The sequence below is a fragment of the Anolis carolinensis genome, chromosome 3 (assembly GCF_035594765.1).
Source record: "Anolis carolinensis isolate JA03-04 chromosome 3, rAnoCar3.1.pri, whole genome shotgun sequence".
Classification (NCBI taxonomy): Eukaryota; Metazoa; Chordata; class Lepidosauria; order Squamata; family Dactyloidae; genus Anolis; species Anolis carolinensis.
In genome coordinates, this window is record NC_085843.1 from 247,722,893 (window position 1) to 247,749,824 (window position 26,932).

Genomic DNA, 26,932 nt, shown 5'->3' on the forward strand with positions numbered 1-26,932 from the left:
TGTGTAGTTTAATTAGATGTACATTAGCTTTTAACTAGTAGTTTAAAAAATGCATTCAGCAAAGTTTATAATACAAATGGTATCCAGGTCTGCATGAAACAGATCATTAAGTTAAAGTCATTAGCTCTGCAAACATGTGGCCTTTCACAAGGATATGATAAAGTGATCATTTTATGTGGTGTAATTAGAAAAATGGAATTCAAAATCACTGAAGTATACTACACATGTTACAAAACAAGTTTCCTCACTGCTTATTCAAACAGACAGGTGCTGTTAAAGCTACTTAGCAAATGTTTAAATTAAATAAAAAAGTATTTGTCCAAGCTCGATGACTGGAAAAATCACGATATATTCATTCATGGACAAGTCTAGCATGAAAACTATGGAAAAGTTCATCATTACATTTTACCTGCAGAAAGGAAAGACAGATTATTTCAGGGAAAACTATAAAACTGAAAATATACATGGAAGTGACCGTTCTTTTGTTTCTTTAACCAGCTATTTGTTTTGCTTTATTATACTGTTTTTTATTATGTTATCAATATTCAATCCTTTTTGGACCATAACATTTTTTAAAATTCTTAACTGTCTATTATAGCAAAAACTAGATATGAATCCAATATATTTTTATATTTTTGTTATGATGCATATCAAAATATGATTTCATATGAGGTATAAGCCAACCATAATTGATAGCCCTGCAGCTGTTCACCTCTGGACAGCAGGGATTTCTACTGCAACCTATCTGTTATTTACAGAACACTGTAATTGATTCTTCAGTTTGTTACGAAGCATACACAGTATTTATCAACATACAACAGATGCAGCATAATACCAAAGTGAGAGAAAAGAGATGAGGGGAGAGAAAGCAACATTCTGTAGGAATATGAGAATTATGAGCAGACCACCATCTGCAAAGGTACAGAGACAATTGTTGTGGTACACCTTCACATTTTTTTTTACTTCTACAGACACTAAGATGAGCCTATCACAGGTTTTCTTGACAAGATTTGTTCAAAGAAGATTTGCCATTGCCTTCCTCTGAAGATATTGTGACTTGCCAAATGTCACTCGATGGATTTCCATGGGCAAACAGGGATTTGAATCCTGATTTCCAGAGTTATAGTTCCACATTCACAGCACAACACCGTATTCGTTCTCTACAGGGAAAGTACTGTAACAGTATTTTGTTCCATACTATGAAGAAAGCTATCCACAAGGATAATATATTTTTATTGTGTCAGAAGTGACTTGAGAACACACTGCGGTGGCATAATGGGTTAAACTCTAGTACCGGCTGAACTACTCAACTGAAGATTGGGTTGCTGACCTGAAGGTTGCTGGTTTGAATCCGTGAGACAGGGTGAGCTCCTGTCTGTCAGCTCTAGCTTGCGGGGACATGATAGAAGCCTCTCAGCAGGATGGTAACACCTCTGGGCACCCCCTGGGCAACGTATCTGTAGAAGGCCATTCTCTCACACCAGAAGTGAAGAAAATGTTGCCTAAATGCTTTACCAGGGACTGTAGGTGAGATCTGTCAGGATGAATCAAGCCTCCTTCTTTACTCAAAGGTGGCCTGAGATAATTTACAGGATAACCGATTATAGCATGCCTGGTGAGTATCCAGAACTGGGCATGCAGCCATCTTATCCAGAGAACAGGAGGGTTGGGATTTTTTTTTGGCATATCTCCATTTTTGTTATTACAACCTAAATATTATTTTTCACAGTTCATTCAACACATTAATTGTCTCTTACAGGAAAGGAAGGAAATTTGCTATCTGTGCCAAAGTGTATTCCATTCTAGAATTCTATAGATTTTTTCCTGTACTGCTTGAGATCCTTATAATCTTTTAAATTTATTATTTACTGCTTTACTGGGTTAGTGAAAACACTTCAGCTCAGCTGTCTTTGATAAAAAGCTAAGCAGTTTTTATGCTAGAAGTCTAACCATTACAAATTAGACCTGCTTCTATAAAAAGTTATATAAAAAGTTACATTTGTAAACATGCGTGCCATCTAATTCTGGAGCAAAATAGTGCCTAGTGGCATCTTCAAGTTTTATTTAGCATAACTCATATAGACTGTAGCTCATGTCATGAAATTTAGTTCACAAAAATACACACCGAAAAAAAAGTGTTAGTTTTCAAGATACCTTCTGTGTGTATCTTTCTGTGTGCAATAAGGGTTCTCATATAAATTTATAAACTTCAGTGGCAAAGGTGAAAAAAGTGATAATTCATAGCAATTGTCACACCACTGACAGATATGTTAACTGTTTATAGTTGTTGCTGTGTGACTTTAGTTTTCAACTTATGGCAACATTAAAGTGAACATATAATGGTTTTTGTGACAACAGATGTTGAGAGGGGGATTTCCTTTTCTTTCCTGAGAGGCTAATACCATTTGACTTGCCCAAAGTCACCCCACTAGTATCCATGGCTGAGGAGAGATTCGAACCCTGGTCTCCAGAGTCATAGTTCAATGTTCAAGCAATTATACCATGTTGGCTCTCTCACCCATTAACAGCATGACCTAGCAATTATAGTGGAACTTCTATCTGCCAACAAAACATGGTCGACAACTTTGGTAAAAAACAAATTAAATTAAGAACCAAATTATATAACCTAAAGGTATAGGCTATGTGCAAGTACACACATACTACATATTCATGTCTGAGTGGTATGTATACAGTATACTACACAATTCCCCCCCACAAAAAAAACCCACCCCATTTCCATATCCATTGACTATAACTGAAAGGAAAATACTACCCTGTTTCCCCTAAAATAAGACAGTGTCTTATATTAATTTTTACTCCCAAAGATGTGCTAGGTCTTATTTTCAGGGGATGTCTTATTTTTTCATAAAGAAGAATTCACATTTACTGTTGGACAAAAAAGGATAACATTTATTATATACTGTACAGAGTTGTCATCACAAAACAGCATAACCATATATTTGCTTTGAAATTGATGATATGAGTCTAAACTGTCCTAGGAAACAGGTTTCTGAATTCAGATTATCTGTTTTGAAGTGGGTGATATGAGTCCAAACTGTCACAAAATCCAGGTTTCTTAATCCAGATTATCTGCTTTGGAGTGGATGATATGAGTCTAAACCAGGGGTTCCCAAACTTTTTAAACCAGGTGTCAGTTCAGTGTCCCTCATACCACTGGAGGGCTGACTATAGTTAAAAAAACTATGAACAAATTCCTAGGCACACTGCACATATCTTATGAGCTGGCTAATGGGATGCTCAATGTCTGGTTCCATATTTGTTCCCCCAGGCAGGAAGCAGCCAGGCCTTGAAGCTGCAAGGCTTTTCAATACTAATCAAGGTGATTAATTGCAACATTCACACTTGCCTTAAGCAGACAAGAGTTCTTTCTCCCACCTGGACATTATTCCACAGATATATAAACCCCACTTGCCTAGTTTCCGACAGACCTCACAGCCTCTGAGGATGCCTGCCATAGATGTGTGTGAAATGTCAGGAGAGAATGCTTCTGGAACATAGCCATACAGCCCGGAAAACCCACAGCAACCCAGTGATTCCAGGCATGAAAGCCTTCAAAAACAATGTTTGTCTTTATTACTGAAGCAGCGGGCAAGTGAGGGACTTTAGGACCCAGCTCGTCCTTTTCGTCTCCTTCTATCAAAGCAGTGGGTGGATGAGGGACTGTAGGAGCCCGCTCGCTCTCCCGTTTTTCCTCTCTTCTCTTCTCTTGCAAAATGGCAACAGCCTGCAGAAGCAGCCCCGCAGAAGAAAAAGGAGCAGCAGAAGCAGCAGCCTGTATGTTCAAACTGCAGGCAGACAGGCAAGCAAGGAGGAGCCCTTGACGAGGAAGGCACGGAGGGCTCCTTGCTTGCCTGTCTGTCGTTTGCACTTCCCGCACCAGAGAGGGAAGATGGCAGCGGGGACGCGCTCCCTGCTGATGGATAAATCCAGCAAGGGCGAGTTGAGTGTGTGGGGCTGGACTGGGCCTCCCGGGGAGGGAAGGAGCTGGATGGTCCGAGTCTTTCTCTTCCTTTGAGCCCCTCGGTGGCTGGCCCAGGCTAGAGTGAGAGGAAAGGGAAGGGGGGAAGTGCTCCTTCCTCGGCGGCGGCTCCTTCCTGCTAGGTCTTACTTTCGGGGGAGGTCTTATATTTGGCCAGTCACCAAAATCTCTACTAGGTCTTACTTTATGGGGATGTCCTATTTTAGGGGAAACACGGTACAAACTTCTACTAGCAGATAAAACAATATTCCTTTTGAAAACCTGCACCAATTACTAAGAGGACATTACCTGGATGGAGCCACGCCTACCAAGTTAGGACCTAGTCCTCGGAAGAGCGAGCGAGGCCCCTCCTTTTGCAAAATCATCCTGAAAAAGAACCAAATATAATATATATTTAACAAATGAAGCATAAATCACATCATCAAATCAGGCTACATATCCTTTTGTCTTCAACATATAAAGAATGGAGAACCTGTCTATGGACAACTCAAGAAAACGAAGAAAAGGATTCAGGATTGATCAGGAACAGTCCAAAGTCCTCCTCCAATCTGAATACAATTAGTCCCATAAAGGAAACGGAGGAAGATAAAGCCATATGGCAGGCTACTGATGTGGGTGGATTAAGCAAAGCATTTTTCCTATGGCAGTGTGCATAAATGTAGAATTCAATATTCCAAGTCTGACCTAGACTGTCAGAGAAAAGGCCACTACAAATTCTGTATAGAATAATAGCTATACCTATTCAATTGAAAGGAAAGTATGGTGAAAAAAACATGACAAGAAACATGCTAGCCACACCACCTTTATCATAATTTCAATTGCCTTCTTCATGTGTAGGGTGATAGTGGGAAACTGCCACTATCTATGGAAGATCTCCAGGGAAGCCAGGGAAATCAGGCTTTCAGTGGAAACTCTTGCATTCATGTTGTAATCTTCCATGTGGAAAATTAAACTAGAGACAGTATTCTCTCCCCCGATTACACTGTTCATTCAACACTTTTTCCTTATGATCCAAATAGGACTAGGATGCCCTCAGCATGAAACTTGTTCTGTTATGACAAGCTGTTCTCTTTTTATGCCTTGGAAGACCCAAAGATAATTCTATTAAGGACTTTACTCAGACAGTGCCTCTGGAAGACAACTTCGGTTTGTCTAAATTTGCCCACCCAAAAAAAGAGGCCTCGGAGATTATTTTTGTACCATCAATAATAATAATAATAATCATCATCATCATCATCATCATCATCATCATCATCATCATCATGCATTATTTGCTGATACATCACACAGTCCTAGACACTTGGGAAGTGTCCGATGTGGGATCCAATACAACAGCCAGCAGAGTGTCTGCTGAAGGACTCATCTTGTTGTGTTTTAAATAATAATAATAATAATAATAATAATAATAATAATAATAATACATCTTTATTTCTATGCCACTTTTCTCCCACAATGGAGACTCAAATCGGCTTCCAAGATGTTAAAATACACTATATAAGTAAACAATAAAAACATAAGCAACATTCCTGAGGTAGTATCATTCCACATGAAAGTCAAGGTAGTATAGCCTAAAACATCTCAGAGAGTCTAGAGCAAAGCTTGGGCTCTTTTAGTTTAGAAGTATATATGATTATGCATGGTGTGGAAATGTGGAGAGAAGTTTCTTTCACATATGTACTCTTAGAATCTCAGGTCACATAATGATGCTGAAAACTGAGAGACTAAGAACAGACAGAAATAATACATGGCATGAATTGTAGAATGTAGTGATGGTCAGAAACCCAAGACAACTGTAGAACAAGGTGACATAAGTTTATGGCAGGGTCCATGGTTACTTTGGCAGCCATATTATTCCCATTATCAGAGGCAATGTGTCTCTGCATATAACTTGCTGAGAAGAACAAGTGTGAGGAAGTTGTTTGTCTCATGTTCTGATTGTAGGCTTTTTACTTGCAACTTCAAAATCCTCAAAGAAATTCAATAAGCAATTGTATTTGCATTACAGAATACAGGGAAACATTAACTGCAGGGAAATGGAAAAATGAGGCAAGTTATGACCACAGGAGGGAGCAGTAATTACTGTATTTACACAATTCTAATGGACACCTTTTTTGGCTAAATGGCCTTGCCAAAATTGGTGTGCATTAGATTTGCGTAATGCGGTAATGGACCTCCCCTGCTTGCCGCAATCCATGGCATCCTTGGCTTGCCAGGGCCACAGCCTCACCAGGGCTGGCTACCTTGCCAGCTGCTTGCTGCAGGCCCCAGGAGCTGAGGAGAAAGAGCAGCCTCTTTGGCTTTCTGGACCCACTGCTTCGGGGCCTGCGGCAATGGAGCTAACTCTGGCAAGGTGGCAACCCCAGAAAGCCAAGGGGGCTACTCATCCTCTATCTTTACAGACACAGCTGTCTTCATTTTTTTCTCCTCTGCTCCTAGAGCCTGCAGCAAGCAGCTGGCAAGGGAGCCCACTCTGGTGAGATAGCAAAGATGGAAGAGGGGCAGCCTCCTCGGTTTGCTGCCTTGCCAGGGCTGGCTACCTCGTTACAGGCCTCCAGAGCGGCGGAGGAGCAGCAGAAGGAGGTATCAAGGCCCTGGGCTCCTCCGCAGGACGCCCATCCCTCCCTAGCCTTCTCTTCAGGCTCCATGAAAAATAAGAGCGAGGAAGGAAGGAGGGGTGGGGCTCCATGCTCTCTGGCGTCCTCGCCTCACCTCCCGTCCATCAGACTCAGTCCACCCGGCCCCAAGGCACAATGGGAAAGGCCGCCACAGAGCTCCTTTCCATTTTTCTCTTCCTTCCACCCTTACTTCTCTCTGCCTTTCCTTTCTCCCTTTCATTCTCTCTCCCTCCGCCCCTTTTTTTCTCTGCCTTTAGTTTCTCTCTTTCATTCATTCTCCCTCTCCACTCTTCTTTCTCTCTGCCTGATCTTTTTCCCTTTCCTTCTTTCTCTCCCTCCACCCTTCCTTCTCTCTGCCTTTTCATTCTCCCTTTCCTTTTTGTACCTTCCTTCCATTCCCTTTCAGTCTCTCTGCTTTTTCTTTCTCCCCTTCATTTTCTCTCTCCACCCTTCCTTCTCTTTGCCTTTTCTTTCTCCCTTTCATTTTCTCCCTCCACCCTTCCTTCTCTCTGCCTTTTCATTCCACCTTTCCTTCTTGTACCTTCTTTCCATCTCTCTGCCTTTTCTTTCAAAGCTCCTTGAGGGAAGGGTTACCTGATTCTATGGTGTTACTCTTAATTGCTGGAAGATTTGGTGATGTAACACTGTTAAATTACAAATTTAAACACTGTTTAAATTACAAAGAGGGCACTTTTTGCTGTTGCACATTACATTCACCAGCAAATCCTTTTTTTGGTTCAGGGTCTTGAAAATTGAAGTGTAGGTTAGATTTGATGGTGCACTAGATTCAAGTAAATACGGTGTTTTCCCTGACAATATCAGAACGGCTTTTGTTGGCATGTTAAATAAAAATAAAATAATCTCCAGACATTATCTCAGTCACAGGCATTTGTGATACATCTAACTCACACATCAGAGATAATGCTGGGGAGTAGATTCACCGTGTTTCTTGCAAGACTGGGGTATTTTTTTACCTGATTTAAATTATTATATCAAGATTACCACACTTCTGTATAATCAAATAATCATATCAGAAGCAGTTTTAAAAGTAAACAAAACTTTTTGGAAATTCAACCCATAATATGTTAACAGGTACAGTAGAATTTCACTTATCCAATATAAACAGGCCAGCAGCACATTGGAGAAGCAAAAATGTTGAATAAGGAGAGATTAAGGAAAAGCCTATTAAACATAAAATTACATTATGATTTTACAAATTAAGCACCAAAACATCATGTTTTACAACAAACCGACAGAAAAAGCAGTTGAATACACAATAACGTTATGCAGTAATGACTGTATTTACGAATTTAGAACCAAAATATCGCAACGTTTACTACAAAAACATTGACTACTAAAAGGCAGACTGCGCTGGATAATACAGAACACTGGATAAGCAAAAGTTGGATAAGCAAGACTACTGTATATGTAAAGCAAGTAACATGCTGACTATCCATAATGTAGGAAAATAGTCAATTCTGTCTTAAACTACAATATCCACAGATGGATTATTTACACAGTCAGTTTAGGACTGTTTAGGTTCCAAAACAAACTTATTATCTAATCAGTATGTTGCAATATACACCATCCTAGCTTATCAATTTGATGATGTGCTAAATAATGTTAGAAATACTTCAATACTTCTTCAAAGCATTTCTTGTTCAAACAGAAAAGCAGGTTAATGACATGAAAGTTGAGTAATCTGCAAACAATGTCATAAAAGACTTCTGCTTTCAACTGTTTGAAGTGATCATTTTCAGTATACATACCCAATTCAAAACAGTGGTTCAAAGGCTGAATTGGTTGGGGTTTTTTTTGGTTGTACATGCCTTGTTCTCCCTCATTTTTAATCCAGCCATACAACAAATTTGATCTCAAAGTGCATTATTTAAAGATATGTATTTATAAACAAACCTGTCCTCCAACTGCTTAATACTGTGTATAATCAATCTCCAGAGCCCTGAAATATGCTGTTCAATTGCATTCCTGAATGATAATGTATCTGAGATTCATTGCCATTCAGGAATGCAACTATACAACATATTTCAGAGCTCTACAGTCTAAACAGTTGGTTACTATTTCATTATTCTAAACATTGAGTTAAGAGAATGGTAGTGTGAAATATAGTTAACCAAATGAGGCATAAAAGATGTTGCAGTTAATCCTGTCTGTTGTCTAAAGCTATTTTCTCACTATACTGTAGACATTTTCCCCTCAATTCCTATCCTGCAATTGCCAACTACAAATCATCATAAGCAGCCGAACAAGTATGGAGTCCAGAACAAATTTAGGCTGAATGAACGGAGCCCTTCTAGTTGGATTCATTGCTCATATCCCCAGTCTCTCATTTTTGTCATCATCCACATGCTTCCACCTTTGAGGTAGTCTGCAGTGCTCCTCATGTCTCAGATCCTCAGTCTCTCCAGCCTCACGTTTCATTTGCCTATTACTTCTTATTTGTACAAAATGCAAGGCTAAGAAAGTTGGAGAGTCTGAGAAAGAAATACAGTGTGTTTGTATGACATTTTCTTATAAATTGACCATTCCCATGAAATGAAATAATCTCTCTAGCACTCCTGTATAGTATGGCATTTTGTGTAGAAAAATTAAGAGTGAAAGCCATCAGGGCCCTTAAAACACCTCTGAAAAGAAATCAGGCAGGAGGTTGGACTGGATGATGTTGACGAGCAGCACACATGTGGTCCACTGTTTCAATTGTATTTTCCTTTGACTATAGGTTGTTATATACAAATGGTGATTTATATTGTATTTTCCAGAAGTGTTGATTTAGGCAAAGGTAAAGCTAACTTATAAGAAAACTTCATATAAATAACAAGATGATGTGCTTTATTTTCTGACACTTATTTCAGATTTTGTTTCCTGATAGAATTACACCGTACACTACTGGAAGGCAACAAGAAAAAAAAAACATAGGAGAGTTGTATATCTAGAAGGGGAAAGAAACAGGTACTCACTTTAAGCAATGGAGAGGCCCTGGGGAAACTCTAGTTACACGATTAACACTGGCACCATTCACAGTATTCAGATGAACTTCGGAGATATAGAGGGTAACAGAAGAAGACTGCAGCCGTGTTTTCACAACTTCTAGTGGACATGTTAGAATTGCACCTACAGTGCCCCCACATCTGCAAAGAGAAAAACATGCAGATAAGACTTTCAAATTAGCAAGGAATTACAGAAATAATAAGAGAACACACAACGAGCTTACGTATATCTGATAAATATTTTCCTCCAGTTCAATTAATAGCAGATGATCTATCTTGATTATCTCTGTTACCTATCATTTATATTGCATGTAGTATGGAAACTGGGATGTCAGAGCTCTAATTGGAGTGTGTTTTGACATGAAGACAAGGGATTTACCTTTTAAGGGAGACACAATATTATGATTGGTGAACAAAAGTGTAGAGAACTAGACTAGTTCTAGGTAACTTCTATAGGCAAATAGTGAACCACAGTTAACTAGGGCATAAGGACAACAATCAAATCTCATCTGGATCACTTTTAATGACAATGACCTAGAAGTACCAATTTACCAGCCCTTCTCTATGGCTTTACACCAACACCAAATTAGCAATGAGTAAACCTCCAAGTCTTTAAAATAGATATGAAGTGCCATCAATGTGAATTTCCAGTTTCAGCATCCCGATTTCCCATTGTTGAAATGACACAATTATAGCAAATAACTTGTGAAGTGAAAGTTTTTATCAAAGTTGTAGTTGACTTTTAGATGCTTTTCTTAATATCAGTTTGCACATCCTATACAGAATATCTTTTTCACTGTACAAATAGAGAGCTGTCTAAAATCTAATTTTCCTTCATTAAGGTTTTTCATAGATATTCATCTCAAAGAACATGATTTCTCAAGCTGCACAGAATGCTAATTACTGGTGCTCCTGTTTCATGAAAATACTGCATCAAAACAATTAATTTCAGAGAAGAAACTGGGTTAATTTGAAAAGCACGCGCAACACCTATTGCCCAACTGCAGTTTTAACTTCAAGAACCAAGAGCCTGGTTCTTCTTGTGCTGTCCCTAAATAAAGTTCAGGCTGGGTCAGCACATAAAAATAACAGTGTCTTGTTAAATATATCAACAGTGCCCTTAAAATAAGCAAGAAATGTTATGTTAGTACAAATTTAACAGGTGGGGCAGATAAAACCAAAGCTTAAAAAAAGTAAAAAATAAAGAACATGCCTGATTTCTGTTCAAAATACTGTAAAAGTGTGTCCCTTTGTTTATTTACTAAACTTGTTACCATTAATGTGTGAAGTAAAACAAAACTTTATCTGAATCATCCTGGAAAGTCATTAACAGAAAGCTAGTAATTTCTATACTAAAAATATTAAACATATATTTAACCAAGTATTTTTATCATATGCAGGGTTTTTCAAAGATGTACTCTGTTACATGACACATAATGCTATTTTTCTGTATAGTCACCCCTCCATACCCTCAAATTCAACCATTCCAGGCCTGAAAGTATTCCCCCTCCTACAAAAAAAATCAAGTTAAATCACATCCAAAATCCAAAAAGGAAATGGCAATTTTGCCATTTTATACAAGAGACACTATTACTATGCCACTTATATTTTGGTATTCACATGGGGGTCCTGGAACTAAACCCTTGCAAATAAGTACATTATTCTATTTTCCCCCTTCCAAATTCAGTGTAACTTCTGAACTGTGAGAGCTCATTTAAATACACATGCCTGTAAGTTACACTGCACAACACTATGAAGCCTTTTGGGCTTATTTCATACAACTGCTGTGAAACAGGCATTTTAAATACTCTAGGACTAACCCCACCCAAGCTTTTCACTTCTAGAGTTATATAAAAACTCTTTCACTCTTCAGGATCACTGAGACTGTTTTCTTGGGTGACCTGCATCAAAAATACTTGCTTTCACCCACTAAGAACAAATATTGAAGTATTTGTTGATATTTTGACAGGGGAAATGAGATCAGAAATAAATTCATAAACAAGAAGCACTCCAGCTTTTAGTATTATTTCTGTTTTCAAATAAACTCTGTTTTTCTGAGAACTCGGGTGTTGTGACTATTAAAATAATTTGAGTGAACACTAACAGTAATCAAACACTGTCTAGCTTTTAGACTTTTTTAGGTCTTCATCAACCTCAAATGCACTCGCCAGAACACCTTGATCTCCTGAAGATATACACCAACAGAAGTTACACTGTCTCCATTAAAGTAGTCACAGTATGTACTATAATGTTAACAGACAGATTGATGTAAGGCTGCAACATTTAACCAATTAATCTGTGGGAATATTTTATTAAAACATAAGTGACAAAGATAGCCCTAATCAGATACTGCAATTAATACATTAGTTTTAACAGTGCTAACCAGAAAGGTTCACCTAATGAGCAGTGTAAAAAGACATGTCTTGTTTAAGATGTTTAGATAATTTCTATGTGCATTGTATTAAGCACCTAAGCTTTGATAAAATACACATGAAAATTATCTAAACATCAGCTTTGCTTAATTACCATTTATTAGGAAAACCAATTCATAACTATAACCAATGCATCATTAATATTTATTTAATTGCATAATGTTTCTATGCAAAACTTAAAATGCTTAAACTGGCCAATAATCAATATATAGAATAGCCAGGGAAATTGATGAAACTTTAAATCCCAGAACTCAGTGCTCAGTTTGTTGAAACAATAATCATATTTTGTGGTTGCAAATGTGAATGGAGGTAGAAGGATAAGTAAGTCCTATTAATGTCCAGGTAGGATTATAATTTACAGAATGTGTAAAGAAATATCATCACGAGAACCTCCTTTGTATTCACATGTGACTTTCCCTGTGACATTGACAATGTATGGTTATAGTGGTGAAATACCATGCTTGTAACTTGATTTGATGGGAAATTCTTATACCCAGTCCTATTTATTCTAACTTTGATAGCAGACCACAGGAATGGGTTGTATAATACACCTGGACCGTTATTATAGCAAAATGAGTATCATACAATACAAAGTTATATAGAAACAAAGAAGACTACTGAAGTTTCTAAGTAAATGATTAGTTACAGTAGCTTACTGAAAGCCCAGATATACATGGTCTTTGCAATCAGCAACTCAGGAGAAAGGTATACTGTTGCTAAGAATCAGATTTTTTACAACATACCGTAGTTGTGTCACTTACAAAAGTAATTTCCGTAGTCCTTACTTAACTATCTATTCATAATTAGGTTCTTATCTACCTACCAGAAACAAAGTCTGAAGTTATTTCCACAGAGACAGCCTTAATCTATATTTGCTCTAGGACTGATTTTACTGCACGTCCCTTCCAGAAAAAAATGCACTTGGACTGGCAACCTAAAGTTTAAAATACGTCATTTTATAATAACACAGAAGGACCTGTAGAAAAGAAATGAATAGTTTTTATACGGAAAAAAGGAATGTAAATAAAGGGGAAGAGCAACGTAACTAGACCAGAATGAGAGAAAACCAGGTTCAAATTCTCCATTTAGTCCGCCACCAGCTCAGAACCTAACAAACATTCCAGGATTTTAAAAATCCTGCCCCTTGGGAGAAATCTGGTCCATAATGAAACAATAGGCACTAGGAAGCACAAGTTTCTAGAGACTTTTGGAGAATGTCAGTGGTTAAAACTCCTAAACCACAACGGAAGATAAAGAAGCCTTTCCCTTATACACAGTTCTTCCAATACCTTTTCCAGCTGTAGACTATCCTTTTTCAGGTGTTTAAATTATCACAGGGACAGAAAGTGGGGTGAAATCTTCTGAACAGGGGCACAGACAGCTAAACAAATGCCAACTCTACTTAAGAGCATCCCAACTTAAGAGTACTTCGAGTTAAGGACTGTTGCTCAGTTCGGGTTTTGCTTTCACATAAGAGCAGCATTTTGAGTTAATAGCTAGAGAGCATTCAAGCAAGAGTACCAGGCCTTAGGGATTCAAGAGAGAAGCCTCTGTGCCTCATGCTCTTGTCCGCTTTGGGAGATTGCTGGCTGCTTTGTTCTTGGTCTCATATTAGGTGAAAAGTATGACTTTTAAAAACCCTGATATTTATGAACAACTTTTAAAAAATACTAATTCCAATGTAAATTTTGAGGCGATTCCTCCATTCACATCTTCCCACTATAAAAACAGAGCATTCATTCTTAATATCTACCTTCATCAGATTTCAATTCATTTATAATGACTAACATATTTGGTCAGGAATGTCTGGTATGACTTCATAAAAAGCATTTGACAGTTATCCGAAAATCCAAGAAAAAAAGTATTTACTGGTCAACTTATATCCATATAGCAGCTATTCCCATGAAAAAAGATCTAACCCATGTACCTGATAATTTCATCTTTAAGAAGGTCTTGTTGCCAATCCACTTGGAATACAGTTAAACTGACTAGCCTGTAGTTTCTTATCTTCAAAAGAGTACATGTTTTTGTAAGGAAGTCAGCAATTTCACTTTACATCTTTGCAAACCTTAGGATAAACACCATGTAGGCCAAATGATTTGTTTATTTTCTATATGTTGTTGCTTGTAAAACTACAGTACAATCTCTGTAATTTATATCCACGTTTTCACTTACTCACACCAGTGGAGAATCGACTCTCTAGGAGTATGCTAGGTCCTCTAGATGAATTTTGCAGTATGTTTCCCCTGAAGTTATCACAGAGTTGTGTTTGAGGACCTAGCAAATTCCTAGACAATATACTTCTCTAGGAATTTCTAGGTCCTCCAGAGAGATACTCTATTTGATTCAATTTCTGTTTCTTTTCTGAAAATCTAAGTTCAGGTATGAATATCTTCCTGTTCTCTTATGAAGTAACAAGAGAAATAATTCATTCCCCAGCAATCCTCACTAGCCAGGTGATGTTTCTAACCCCCATCACCACCACCACCACCACCGCCCTGCAATTACCCCACTATTGTTGGTGTTACTGTTGCCTGAAATATCATCCTCAAAACCTCTTTTCCCCTTGTGGACTACTGGGAGAATTCAACTCACAAACGGTGAACCATGTCTATAATAGTTTTACTAACCAGTACTGAATTTCATCAAGAATTATCAAAATGGGTTAATGCAATCTTTGTGTTGTTAATCTTTGAAGGTTAGAATCAATTGTTACAATTGTTCTCACATTTTGATATGTGGCTTCTATTAAATTAAACACATTAATCAATTCTGTAACAGGGCAAAAACCTTCAGAATTTTGCACTTTCCAATATTAAAAAATTGACATGATACTCAATACATATTAAGCAAGAAAGCTATTCAATGTAAATATGCATCCAAAACAGAGGAGCCAGAAATACAGTAGAATCTCACTTAACCAACGTTCTGGATTATCCAATGCATTTTTGTAGTCAATGTTTTCAATACATTGTGATATTTTGGTGCTAAATTCGTAAATACAGTAATTACTACATAGCATTAATGTGTAATGAACTACTTTTTCTGTCAAATTGGTTGTATAACATGATGTTTTGGTGCTTAATTTGTAAAATCATAACCTATTTTGATGTTTAATAGGCTTTTTCTTAATCTCTCCTTATTATCCAACATATTTGCTTATCCAACGTTCTGCCGACCCGTTTATGTTGGATAAGTGAGACTCTACTGTAGATGGAACAAGACTGGCATGCTGTAAGAGGAAAGAAGCCAAAGGGCATTCCCTAGAAGCTGAGTAACAAAAATAGTTGAGATTGGTGACCCCAAATTACTTTCACTTTGTTCTGCCTGAATATCTAGCTTTGCAGAGTGAGAAATTTGGTACAAGCTTTCAGCTATTAGTTTAAAACCAAGCTACCCAAGGTCTGGTCAAGTATCTTCTGCACAACATGAACTTTGGCCATTTTCAAGGGACCTTTGAGCTGACAACAAAAATTCTAGCTCAGAGCACTTCCACAAGAGAGAGACAAAGGAAAATTACTAGCTCAGAGTCAAGTCATGTGCTCAGAATCAAGTCATTGTAGGACCACCCCCACCATGCACATTAAGCACAGTCTGTTTCATCCACAAAGAAAAACCTACTAATGTAAGAGATATAGGTAACCAAGACAAAAACAGTATTTGAAAGGGGGATTTGAAATAAATAGTTACTGTCTGGTTGCCTGAAGCACAACAATAAAAAGCAAAGTGATAGTTATAAAATGTGCAAAGGGCCCAATAATTTATAAATAGGTATGTCTCTATGAAGGGAGTATAAAATGAAACATCCATTGAAAACCCATGAGAATAAGTCTCATAATGTACTAAAAAGGATTTTATTTGAAGAAAAACCCCAATGCATTCCAGCAGGAAATATTTGCATTCATCATCAAGTGAAAACTGAAAAATCAGCCTGCAGCCTGCATTTTCCTAAAAATTCCTTCAAGATGATTTTCAAATTACAGTAACCCTATTTAATGCCATACCAAAATATCCTGACCAAAATCTGTTGGATATTTCTGGGAAAAATTGTTTTGGGAAAGAAATAAATAAAATAAAATTAAATAAAATGAGCATTTTAATCTTTTCAATTTGGAAGGAACCAGTGAATTATTGTGGGTATACAGTGTTCTCTCACTTATCACGGGAATTACGTTCCAGGACCACCCGCAATAAGTGAAAATCTGTGAAGTAGGGACACTATATTTATTTTTTATACATTATTTTAGTAGTTTTACACTATTTTAAGTCTTTATCAACCAATTGTGTGTTGATAAATCGCCTCCTTCTCCTCCTGTTGCCGCTTGAGCTCCTTTTCTCTCCCTTCGGCTTCTCCTTCCTCCCTTCATTAGGCTGTAAATTGTAATTTTTTATGATTTATAATATTTTTCAAGTTTATTGAAAAACCGCGAAACAGCAAATCCGCAAAAAGCGAAGTAGTGAGGGAACACTGTAGTCACCCTGATGGTGGCACAACAGAAAATTGCATCTTTAAAAATCTTCAGGTCCTTGCAAAATCCTCTCTTACTAAGAAAAAAAATCATTGAGCTGTTGTTCAATAAAGATATGGAGTGAATTTTGGGGGAAAACTGTCTATATCTAGGTAAAACACTACTTTCACATTTCCTTCTTCTATAAGCATAATATTTCTGTTGGTTCTAACATTGTCTACTACTAAAGTTATGTAAGAATTCAGACATAACTACCTTTTATAAGTTACTTAGGCTGCAAACCTGTGCTCCCACACATAAGAGTACACTGAATTCAACATCTGAGTAAACATGTACAGGACTGCACTATTAATGTGTCATTTGTTAACTGTTTAGTACTGCAAAATAAACACATTGCCACACTTTGGCAAATTAAGTGTATCAAGTACATATCCTGCTGGTTCTTTTAAAATAAAGCCTGTATTCAGAGGAGCGTATTCATTCATATATACGTTGAGGATTTCTATCTGAGCAGATCCATATATACCTTCCCAACAAAAAACCCCAAAAGTATTAAATGAGGCTCACTGTAGTGTATTTGGCTTCAACACCAAGTTCTCCAGGACATGGTCCATTCAGTATTTATGTTACTTATAACAGACATACAATTCCTGTTCTGTCTAACTGAGGCTTCAAATTAATATCAACATCAATCTGAAATCAAATCACGACCATCAAAGAGCAGGGGGGTTCTACAGATTTGGGAGTGCCCTAGGTTCAAAGCTATACATTTTTAGGCTTTTAAAAAAATGAAAACAACTCAACCTGACAACTACATCTAAAAAACAAAACAAACTATAACAGTTAGATAGAGGAAGATAAATTAGGTTCAAGATTTGCCTCCAAGTTCCACAGAAAAACATATTCTGGCAATATAGTAAACATCTTGGGATTGGGTTGGGACTTGTTGAATATCTTTGGGAAGGGTGTTCCACAGCAGGGGAGCCACCACCGAGAAGGCCCTGACCCTCGTCCCCACCAGCCACGCTTGTGAGACAGGTGGGACCAAGAGCAGGGCCTCACCAGATGACCTTAAAGATCTTGCTGGCTCATAGGAGGAGATATGTTCGGACAAGTAGATTGGGCCAGAACCATTTAGGGCTTTATAGGTCAAAACCAGCACTTTGAATTGGGCTTGAATTGGGCACAGATATCCTTTATGCATTAAAAGCTGCAGCCAATAATTCAGTCTCATCACTTCTAAATACCTATACTTTTTTGGGGGAAAAGAATGCTTGCCTTATATCTACACACAAAATCCAACAATATACACTGTGCAAGTATCCGAGGCCCCTTCTACACTGCTATATAATAAAGATTATCAAAACAGATAATCTACATTATCTGCATTGAACTGGATTATATATACGCCATATATATGCCATACAATTCAGTTCAAAGCAGATAATCCGGATTTTATATAACAGTGTAGAAAGGACCCGAGTCTCCAACCATGAGGGAAAGGCAAAATATGTGCAATGCCCTCCAAACTAAAATTCTATCCCCCAATAAAATTTTGCTTTGGTCTCCAAATTTACAGCATGCCAGAAAATCTAAGTATAGTCACATCTAGAACCTTTATATTGGTTCTGCTGGCATCCCCTTTTCCTTTGGATGACTAAACTATATTTCTGAATGTTCAACTAATGTTTTAAGTTACTAAAATGCTGAAAATGTTAGAATCAAACAAACATTCCACAAACAAGTTCTTATGTGAGACAAGCACATTACCCCCTTTTCTCTTGCTACAGCCTACAAATCATGCCAAATTAAGCACATGTAGCTGCATTTTAAATATGATATCTATGTGGTATACATGTGTTCCCTCACTTATCGCGTAGATTACATTTCAAGACCACCCGCAATAAGTGAAAATCTGTGAAGTAGGGACACTATATTTATTTTAATATTTATACCTTATTTTAGTAGTTAGGTTGCCTTTCTTTCCTTCGCAAGCCCATTTTGCACTGTACTTGTTTTAGTTTGGTGAGGCTGGTAGCAATTTGGAGGAAAAGGCTGTAAACCTGCAACTCCCAGGATTCCCGGGAAGCCAGTGAAGCCTTCCTGGAAGAGGGGGCGGGGTGAGAACGCATATGCAAAAGGCAGGCACCGCGGCAGCCTAGTCCTCCGTGAGTTACTTTGTATCGTTTAATAGTTAGTTTGATAGATACCACTTTTGACTGGATAGCATTAAGGTCAAAGGCATTCTGAGAGTCCCTTGGACCACCCCCCCCCCCCCCCCCCGCGAAACAGCAAGGGAGCAAAAAGTGAACCGCGAAATAGCGAGACAACACTGTAGGTCACTGGCATGCAAGTGTGCTTGTATGTGTATGTGGTTATTTTTGAGTGCCATCAATACATTTTAAGTTATGATGACTGGCAAACTTATCAGTGTTTTCTCAGGGAGGGGGTTGTGTGTCAAGAGTGAATTGAGAAACTTCAAGCCACTTCTGGTGTGAGAGAATTGGCCATCTGCAAGGAAGTTGTCCAGGGGACACCCGGATGTTTGATGTTTTACCATCCTTGTGGGAGGCTTCTCTCATGTCCCCGCGTGCAGCTGACAGAGGGAGCTCATCCTCACTGTCTCCGGGTTGGATTCGAACCGGCAACCTTCAGGTCAACAACCCAACCTTCAAGTCAGCAGTCTGCCAGCACAAGGGTTTAACCCATTACGCCACCAGGTGCAATTCTCTGTGAGAATTGTTAAAAGGGGATTTGCCTTTACCTTCCTCTGAGGCTGAGATAATGTGACTTCTTCAAGGACACCCAGGCCCCTTTGACACTGCCATATAAAATCCAAATTATCTGCTCTGAATTGGATTATATGGTAGTGTAGACTCACACAACCCAGTTCAAAGAATGTGGAGTATCTGTTCTGATAATCTGGATTATATGGAAGTGTAGAAAGGGCCCCAGTGGTTTCCTCTAGCAATCTGACAATTTGTACCCTGGTCTACAATACTCAATCAGAGCCCAACATTTAATCCATTACACCAGACTGGGTCTATTAACAAACCCTTGATGCATTTTATAATCTCTTGCACATAAAATCCAGGTGACAAACCCTATGAATTGTCTAAGGTGCAGCGTAAATAGCACCTAGTATGCACAGAATAAAAAAAATGTTATCTATACAACAAATTTGACAGAAAAAGTAGTTCAATGGGCAGTAATGTTATGTTGTAATTACTGTATTTACGAATTTAGCACCAAAATATCACGATATATTTAAAACATTGACTACAAAAATGGCTTGGATTATCCAGAGGCTTGGATAAGCGAGGCTTGGATAAGTGAGACTCTACTGTATATATAAAAGAGTGATGGCATCAGGGCAACGGACAAAACAACAAAACTACAGGCCCCCCAACCTCGAAATTTAACAACATAACCCATTATCCACACCTCTAGGTTAATACAACAAAAAGAAAAGAAAAATAAAGTCCTAATTAGAGGGAGAGGAATAATTGTTTTTATCCAATTGCTGCCCGTTAGAAGTCTAAGCTCCGCCCACTTGGTCTCCTAGCAACCGACTCAGCCCAGGGGACAGGCAAAGTTACACTAGGCTTCACTTAGGTCTCTTCCACAGATTATCTAAAGCCCCAGCTTCTGCCAACCCAGAAGTTTGAAAACATGCAAATGAGAGTAGATGAATAGGTACGGCTCCGGCGGGAAGGTAACGGCACTCCATGCAGTCATGCCTATGGCCACATGACCTTGGAGGAGTCTACGGACAACGCCAGCTCTTCGGCTTAGAAATGGAGATGAGCACCAACCCCCAGAGTCGGACACGGCTGGACTTAATGTCAGGGGAAAAGCTTTACCCTTTACCTTAACTACCACCAATTCCTCAATACTTTATTTCCCATACCACCATACTTCGTCACAGCAACGTGTGGCTGGGCACAGCTAGTACAGGCAGTCGCAAGTTACAAACAAGATAGGTTCTGTAGGTTAGTTCTTCAGCTGAATTTGCAAATTGCAACAGGTACATTTTTAAGTGTCTCTCCAGCCAAATATAGACAGATAAGCAAAGGGAAGGGGCAACAGCTCTGTGGTTTTTGATTTGCTGTTTGTGCCCCTGTTCATATTTCCCTTCCATTTCTGTCCCTGTGATCATTATTGTCTCACCTCCATTCTTAAATATGAGACATTTGTAAGTCATATGCCTGTAATTCAGGGAATGCCTGTGTAAATGCACCATGCTGGTTCTCATATACAGTAGAGTCTCACTTATCCAAGCCTCGCTTATCCAAGCCTCTGGATAATCCAAGCCATTTTTGTAGTCAATGTTTTCAATATATTGTGATATTTTGGTGCTAAATTTGCAAATACAGTAATTACAACATAACATTCCTGCATATTGAACTACCTTTTCTGTCAAATTTGTTGTATAACATGACGTTTTGGTGCTTAATTTGTAAAATCATAACCTAATTTGATGTTTAATAGGCTTTTCCTTAATCCCTTCTTATTATCCAACATATTCGCTTATCCAAGCTTCTGCCGGCCCGTTTAGCTTGGATAAGTGAGACTCTACTGTATAAATATAGGGTATTCCGCCCCCAAAATGTATACACTTATAACACCTTAGCATCCTTAATTTTTTATTTTTGCCATTTCCCCTCACAATTGATACATTTCCCCAAAATGTATCCAGCCTTAACAGGAGCAAAGTTTTCAAGGGTAGAGAAGTGTTGTGAAATCACAAGTATGAGAGTTTACAACTCTGCTTTGACAAAATACAGTGCATCGCTGCATGGGGGTGTAACTTTGAACTGCTTCCATAACATCGTAATTTAATATAGAATAGCTGATTAAATAATCATTATAACATTTATTCTTCAACATTAATGAATTTACTGAGCCTCTAATCACCAAAGCTACTGTCAGCTGTTAAAGGGTGTAAACATTTTTGTGTTCCCAAACCTTTTCAGCCATGGAACCCTAACTCTATCCCTAATTTGTTTAATCAAAATGTATGTTCTGGATCAATTTACACTAATTGACATACAATTTCCAATTCCCTATATAGCGTCCAGTTATGGAGTAAATTTTACTCAGTGTTTTATGAATAAAAATCCCACGGCAAATAAAATGGGATATAAAATATGAAGCCATATAATTACATTCCTGATAGCAATAACTGTAGTACAAAATAGCTATTATGGAGGCTGTAAATCAAATAATTGGTCATATGTAGTTTTATTTTTAAATTGTTTTTATTTATTTATTTATTTATTTATTTTGCAGAATGCCTATGATGCTTTTGTGGAGCACTAGGGTTCCGCAGAACAGTTTGGAAAATACCAGTTTAGAGTACATGTTGGGTATCCCTTTTCTGGAATGCCAAAATCTGAAATTTGAAATTATGCACACGGGTTGCCAAGATAGTGACACCTTTGCTTTATGACAGTACAATATACACAAACTTTGTTTCATACACGAACTCAGGGTGCATCTGCACTTTAGAATTAATGCATTTTTGATAAAACTTTATTGGTCATGGATCAATGTTATAGAATTATGGAAGTTGTAATTTTACAAGTTTTACAGCCATCTCTGACAAAGAGCACTGGCACCTCACCAAATTCCAATTCCAGGATTCCATAGCGCTGTGCCATGGCAGGTAACCTGGCATCAAACTGCATTCACTCTACAGTGTAAATGCATCTTATGTTGTAGTCCATCTCGAGCCTTGAGAGATAATAATGATGGTTATGTTATTGTGGGGCTCCCAGTAGCACAGTGGGTTAAACCGCTGAGCTGCTGAACTTGCTGACTGAAATGTCGGCGGTTTGAATCCGGGGTGCAAAGTGAGCTCCTGCTGTTGGCCCCAGCTTCTGCCAACCTAGCAGTTCGAAAACATGCAAATGTGAGTAGATCAATAGGTACCACTTCTGCGGGAAGGTAACGGTGCTCCATGCAGTCATGCCAGCTACATGACCTTGGAGACATCTACACACAACACTGGCTCTTCGGCTTAAAAATGGAGACGAGCACCAAGTCCCAGAGTCAGACACGACTAGACTTAACGTCGGGGGAAAACCTTTACCTATGTTATTGTATATTCACACTGAGAGAGTGTCTTAAGATGCCAAGAGGATTACAGTAGAGTCTCACTTATCCAACCTTCACTCATCCAATGTTCTGTATTATTCAATGCAGTCTGCCTTTTTAGTAGTCAATGTTTTTGCAGTCAATGTTTTCAATACATTGCAATGTTTGGGTGCTAAATTCATAAATACAGTAATTACTACATAACATTACCGTGTATTGAACTGCTTTTTCTGTCCAATTGTTGTAAATCATGATGTTTTGGTGCTTAATTTGTAAAATCATAATGTAATTTGATGTTTAATAAGATGAGAAGGCGAAAGCATATTGGAGGGAAATGCATCAGAGGATCCAAAAAAATTGGCAAATAAGGATTAAAATGAAATCTATTTTTTTTTTCTTTTAAGGATGTTAAATATAGAAAAGGAAAAACACAAAGAAATATTATTCAATTATAACGGCGGCAAGGATAATTTATGCTAAATTGTGGAGAGACAAAGAGACACCAACAATGGAGCATTGGATTTCGAAAATGATGGATATTATGAATATGGACAGACTGACATATTTGATATCATTAAACCAGGGAAAAGCAAGAACACAAACTGACTGGTATCTGTTCAAAGAATATTTAAAAAATGAAAAAATTAAGGTATTAATCTGAACAAATAAAAGTGATCGGAGGAAAATGGTTGTTCCTGAAGTGTTAGCCACAAAGAAAAAGGGATGCTTGAAGCAATAATTACATTAGGTTTAGGTGAAATTTTTAAAATATAACACCATGGAGTAGATGGAAATCAAAATGTATATACAGTAGAGCCTCACTTGTCCAAGTTTCTGGATTATCCAAGCCATTTTTGTAGTCAATGTTTTCAATATATCATGATATTTTGGTGCTAAATTCATAAATACAGTAACTACAACATAACATTACTGCGTATTGAACTGCTTTTTCTGTCAAATTTGTTGTACAACATGATGTTTTGGTGCGTAATTTGTAAAATCATAACTTAATTTGATGTTTAATAGGCCTTTCCTTAATCCCTCCTTATTATCCAAGATATTCGCTTATCCAAGCTTCTGCCGCCCTGTTTAGCTTGGATAAGTGAGATTCTACTATTGTATGTTTGTTTTTTTCTCATCCATTCGTTTTTATCCTTTCTTTCTTCTTTTTGTGTGTGTTATTTCTATCGTTGTTATACTGTATTTTATGGAAAATAGCCTGTTAATAAAAACTGTTTAAAAAAGTTTTTCCTTAATCCCTCTTTATTATTCAACATTTTCACTTATCCAATGTTCTGCCGGCCTGTTTATGTTGGATAAGCAAGACTCTATTGTATTATTATATGCTCAGAGGCAGACAGACAAGAAAATACACTCAGTGGTGATTTGAGGAAAGGATTGTGGGGGTTGAAGTCCAAAACACCTGGAGGGCTGAAGTTTGCCCCTGCTTAGTTTAAACAGAAAGGGAAACGCATGAGAAACAGAGAGAGGAAAAGGACAACCACTGCTACTTTCCACTCACCCTCCAGCAAAAAGGTGCACACAAGTGTCCTTCTGGATCATCCTCTCATTCTCCAAAGGTAGGCTTCTCTACCTAACGTCTCCTTCCCTTTCCAGGAGAGGACCAGGTATTTCCCTCTTGCTTAAGGAAGGCAACGCCTTACCATTCTTCCCCACAGAACCCCACTCCCAAACTATGATGATTCCTCCCTCAGAGACATCCAACCTTCCCTCCTCCTCCCTCAGCGGCAAGGGAGCAACTGAGACGGCCTCCACGGAGGCCTTCTTCCCCTTTCTCAAGGCGAAACGAGGCCCAAGATAAACAGAGGCCGCCATTGGCTGGAGCGGGGCTGTGACGTCCCCGGCGCGAGGCTTATCAGGCTCCGGGCACGTGACGGCGAGTAACGCAGCGACGCAAAGGGAAAGCGCATCAATGGGAGCCAAAGGGAGGGAGGAAAAGGAAGGAGACAGGCCTCGTCAAAGCACAACTCCTAGAGCGACACAGCATTGGGGTCATTAAACTGCACCAATTCAGCCGTGTAGATGCACCTTCAGGGGCAAGCAGCGTTATCGGAAAAGCGAGAAGGCGTTTATCTCTCCACCTTTGGCTCTTGAGGCTGGAATTTGCTTCCTTTCCCTGCATTTAAGCCTGGAAGGGAAAAAAGGGAAAGCAGCTCAAAAGATTGAGCAACTCTCTCCTTCCAGCTCTCGCCCTGCCTTGGCTTTTTCTTATCAGCCAGTAGCTGCAAGAATTAAGGCAGTTTGACACCACTTTACACTGCCATGGCCTGGGAGCTGCAGTTTTTGCAAGGTCTTTATAGACTTCCCTGCCCAAGAATGCTGGTGCCTCATAGAATAGTAGAGTTGGAAGAGACCTCATGGGCCATCCAGTCCAACCCCCTGCTAAGAAGCAGGAAATCGCATTCAAAGCACCCCCGACAGATGGCCATCCAGCCCCTGCTTAAAAGCCTCCAAAGAAGGAGCCTCCACCACAGCCCAGGGGAGAGAGTTCCACCAAACTACAGATGGATATTGGGCAACACACTCCTAGCTCTCGCCTTGCCTTTTTCTTATCAGCCAGTAGCTGCATCCACACTGGAGAATAAAGGCAGTTTGACACCACTTTACACTGCTATGGCCTGGGAATTGCAGTTTTTGCAAGGTCTAACAGACTTCTTTACCCAAGACTACAGAAGACTACCAAACTACAGATGGATCTACCAAACCACTGCTGGATCCACAATGCTATAGATAGAAGTGTGGATTATATATACAAAGTAGAGCCTCACTTATCCAAGCTTCTGGATTATCCAAGCCATTTTTGTAGTCAATGTTTTCAATATATATAATGTTTTCATGATATTTTGGTGCTAAATTTGTAAATACAGTAATTACAACATAACATTGCTGCGTATTGAACTACTTTTTCTGTCAAATTTGTTGTATAACAGGATGTGTTGGTGTGTAATTTGTAAAATCATAACCTAATTTGATGTTTAATAGGCTTTTCCTTAATCCCTCCTTATTATCCAAGGTTCTGCTGGCCTGTTTAGCTTGGATAAGTGAGACTCTACTGTATATATACACACACACATATATACTGTACATATATTTATATATTCCACACTGACACACACACACACACACATATATATAATCCAGTTTCTGAATGCAGATTAAATGCTTTGAACTGGCCTATTGGACCTCATCACACTAGAGCAGGCATGGGCAAACTTGGGCCCTCCTGGTGTTTTTGACTACAACTCCCACAATTCCTAACAGCCTACTGGCCAGTAGGCTGTTAGGAATTGTGGGAGTTGTAGTCCAAAACACATGGAAAGCCCAAGTTTGCCCATGAGGCAGTATATGACTCCACACTGCCATATAATCTCGGTTCAATGCTGTCAACCTGCATTCTATGTAGATGAGGCCTATAACTCCCAGCGTTCCATAGCGTTAAATTAGAAGTTGTGTCAAACTGCGTTAATCCTACAGTATAGATGCACTCTATATGCCCAAAAGCGAACACGCCCAAACTCCGGGAGCCATTTGCAGGGAAGCTAAGGGGAAAAAATGACTATTCTTCTCTTTGCTGCAACTCGGTTCCTCCAGATCTACCCCTAAGGCGCTTCCATGCCTGATAGGCCTGGTGGTGCGGATCCAGAGTGAGACCTCTCCCCTCCCTGTCTCTCCAAAGCATTGACGCGGATTCACACGTTCCTTCCCCCGATCCCACCTGCCTCTCGTGGGGAAACCTACCCTCCAGCAAACAGATGCACCAAGGTGTCTCTCTGGCTCATTCTCTCTCATTCTTGTCCCCAGCAGAAGAGAGCAAGAGGGCGCCTCCTTTTCTCCGCTGTGGCTTAATGGCGCAGCACCGCCGGGAGAGGCTTCCGCGGGCGCCACCTAGTGGCCAAGGAGACGTACTACGCAGGGCGTTGTAAAATGTGGAAATGGAGGCAGCCAGAAGAAGAAGGGGAAAAAAATCACATACAGTAGAGCAGGGGTCCCCAAACTAAGGCCCGGGGGCCAGATGCGGCCCTCCAAGATCATTGACCTGGCCCCTGTCCTAAACTTTAGACGTAGGGTTGACCTAAGTCTACCTGGTCTTTGGAGGTCTCTTTGCTTACTTATAGCCTTGTGAGATCGTCTAGATGGTCTTTGGAGGTCTCTTTGCTTAGCTACGGTCGTATGAGACCATCTAGATGGTTTTTGGAGGTCACTTTCATTACTTATGGTCATATGAGACCGTCTAGATGGCCTTTGGGGGCCCCTTTACTTACCTGTGGTTTTATGAGATCATCGTCATGGC

The 26,932-nt window shown here is 39.0% G+C and overlaps 1 protein-coding gene across 2 annotated transcripts in view; it reads right to left on the reverse strand.

The window, feature by feature from the left end:
* Positions 1-26,535, reverse strand: part of slc25a36 (solute carrier family 25 member 36) — a 45,939-nt gene extending 19,404 nt beyond the window's left edge. The window contains exons 1-3 of one of the 2 annotated variants that reach the window (XM_003226713.4): positions 26,380-26,535; positions 9,591-9,761; positions 4,289-4,366 (exon numbers count right to left, since the gene is read on the reverse strand). In XM_003226713.4, the coding sequence (XP_003226761.2) occupies positions 4,289-4,366; positions 9,591-9,761; positions 26,380-26,420 (290 nt within the window). In that variant the 5' untranslated portion in view covers positions 26,421-26,535. Of the gene's footprint in view, positions 1-4,288; positions 4,367-9,590; positions 9,762-24,142; positions 24,447-26,379 lie in introns of those variants that run through there. The other variant, XM_008119642.3, reaches the window with a different exon arrangement.
* Between the last annotated feature and the right edge of the window lie 397 nt (positions 26,536-26,932).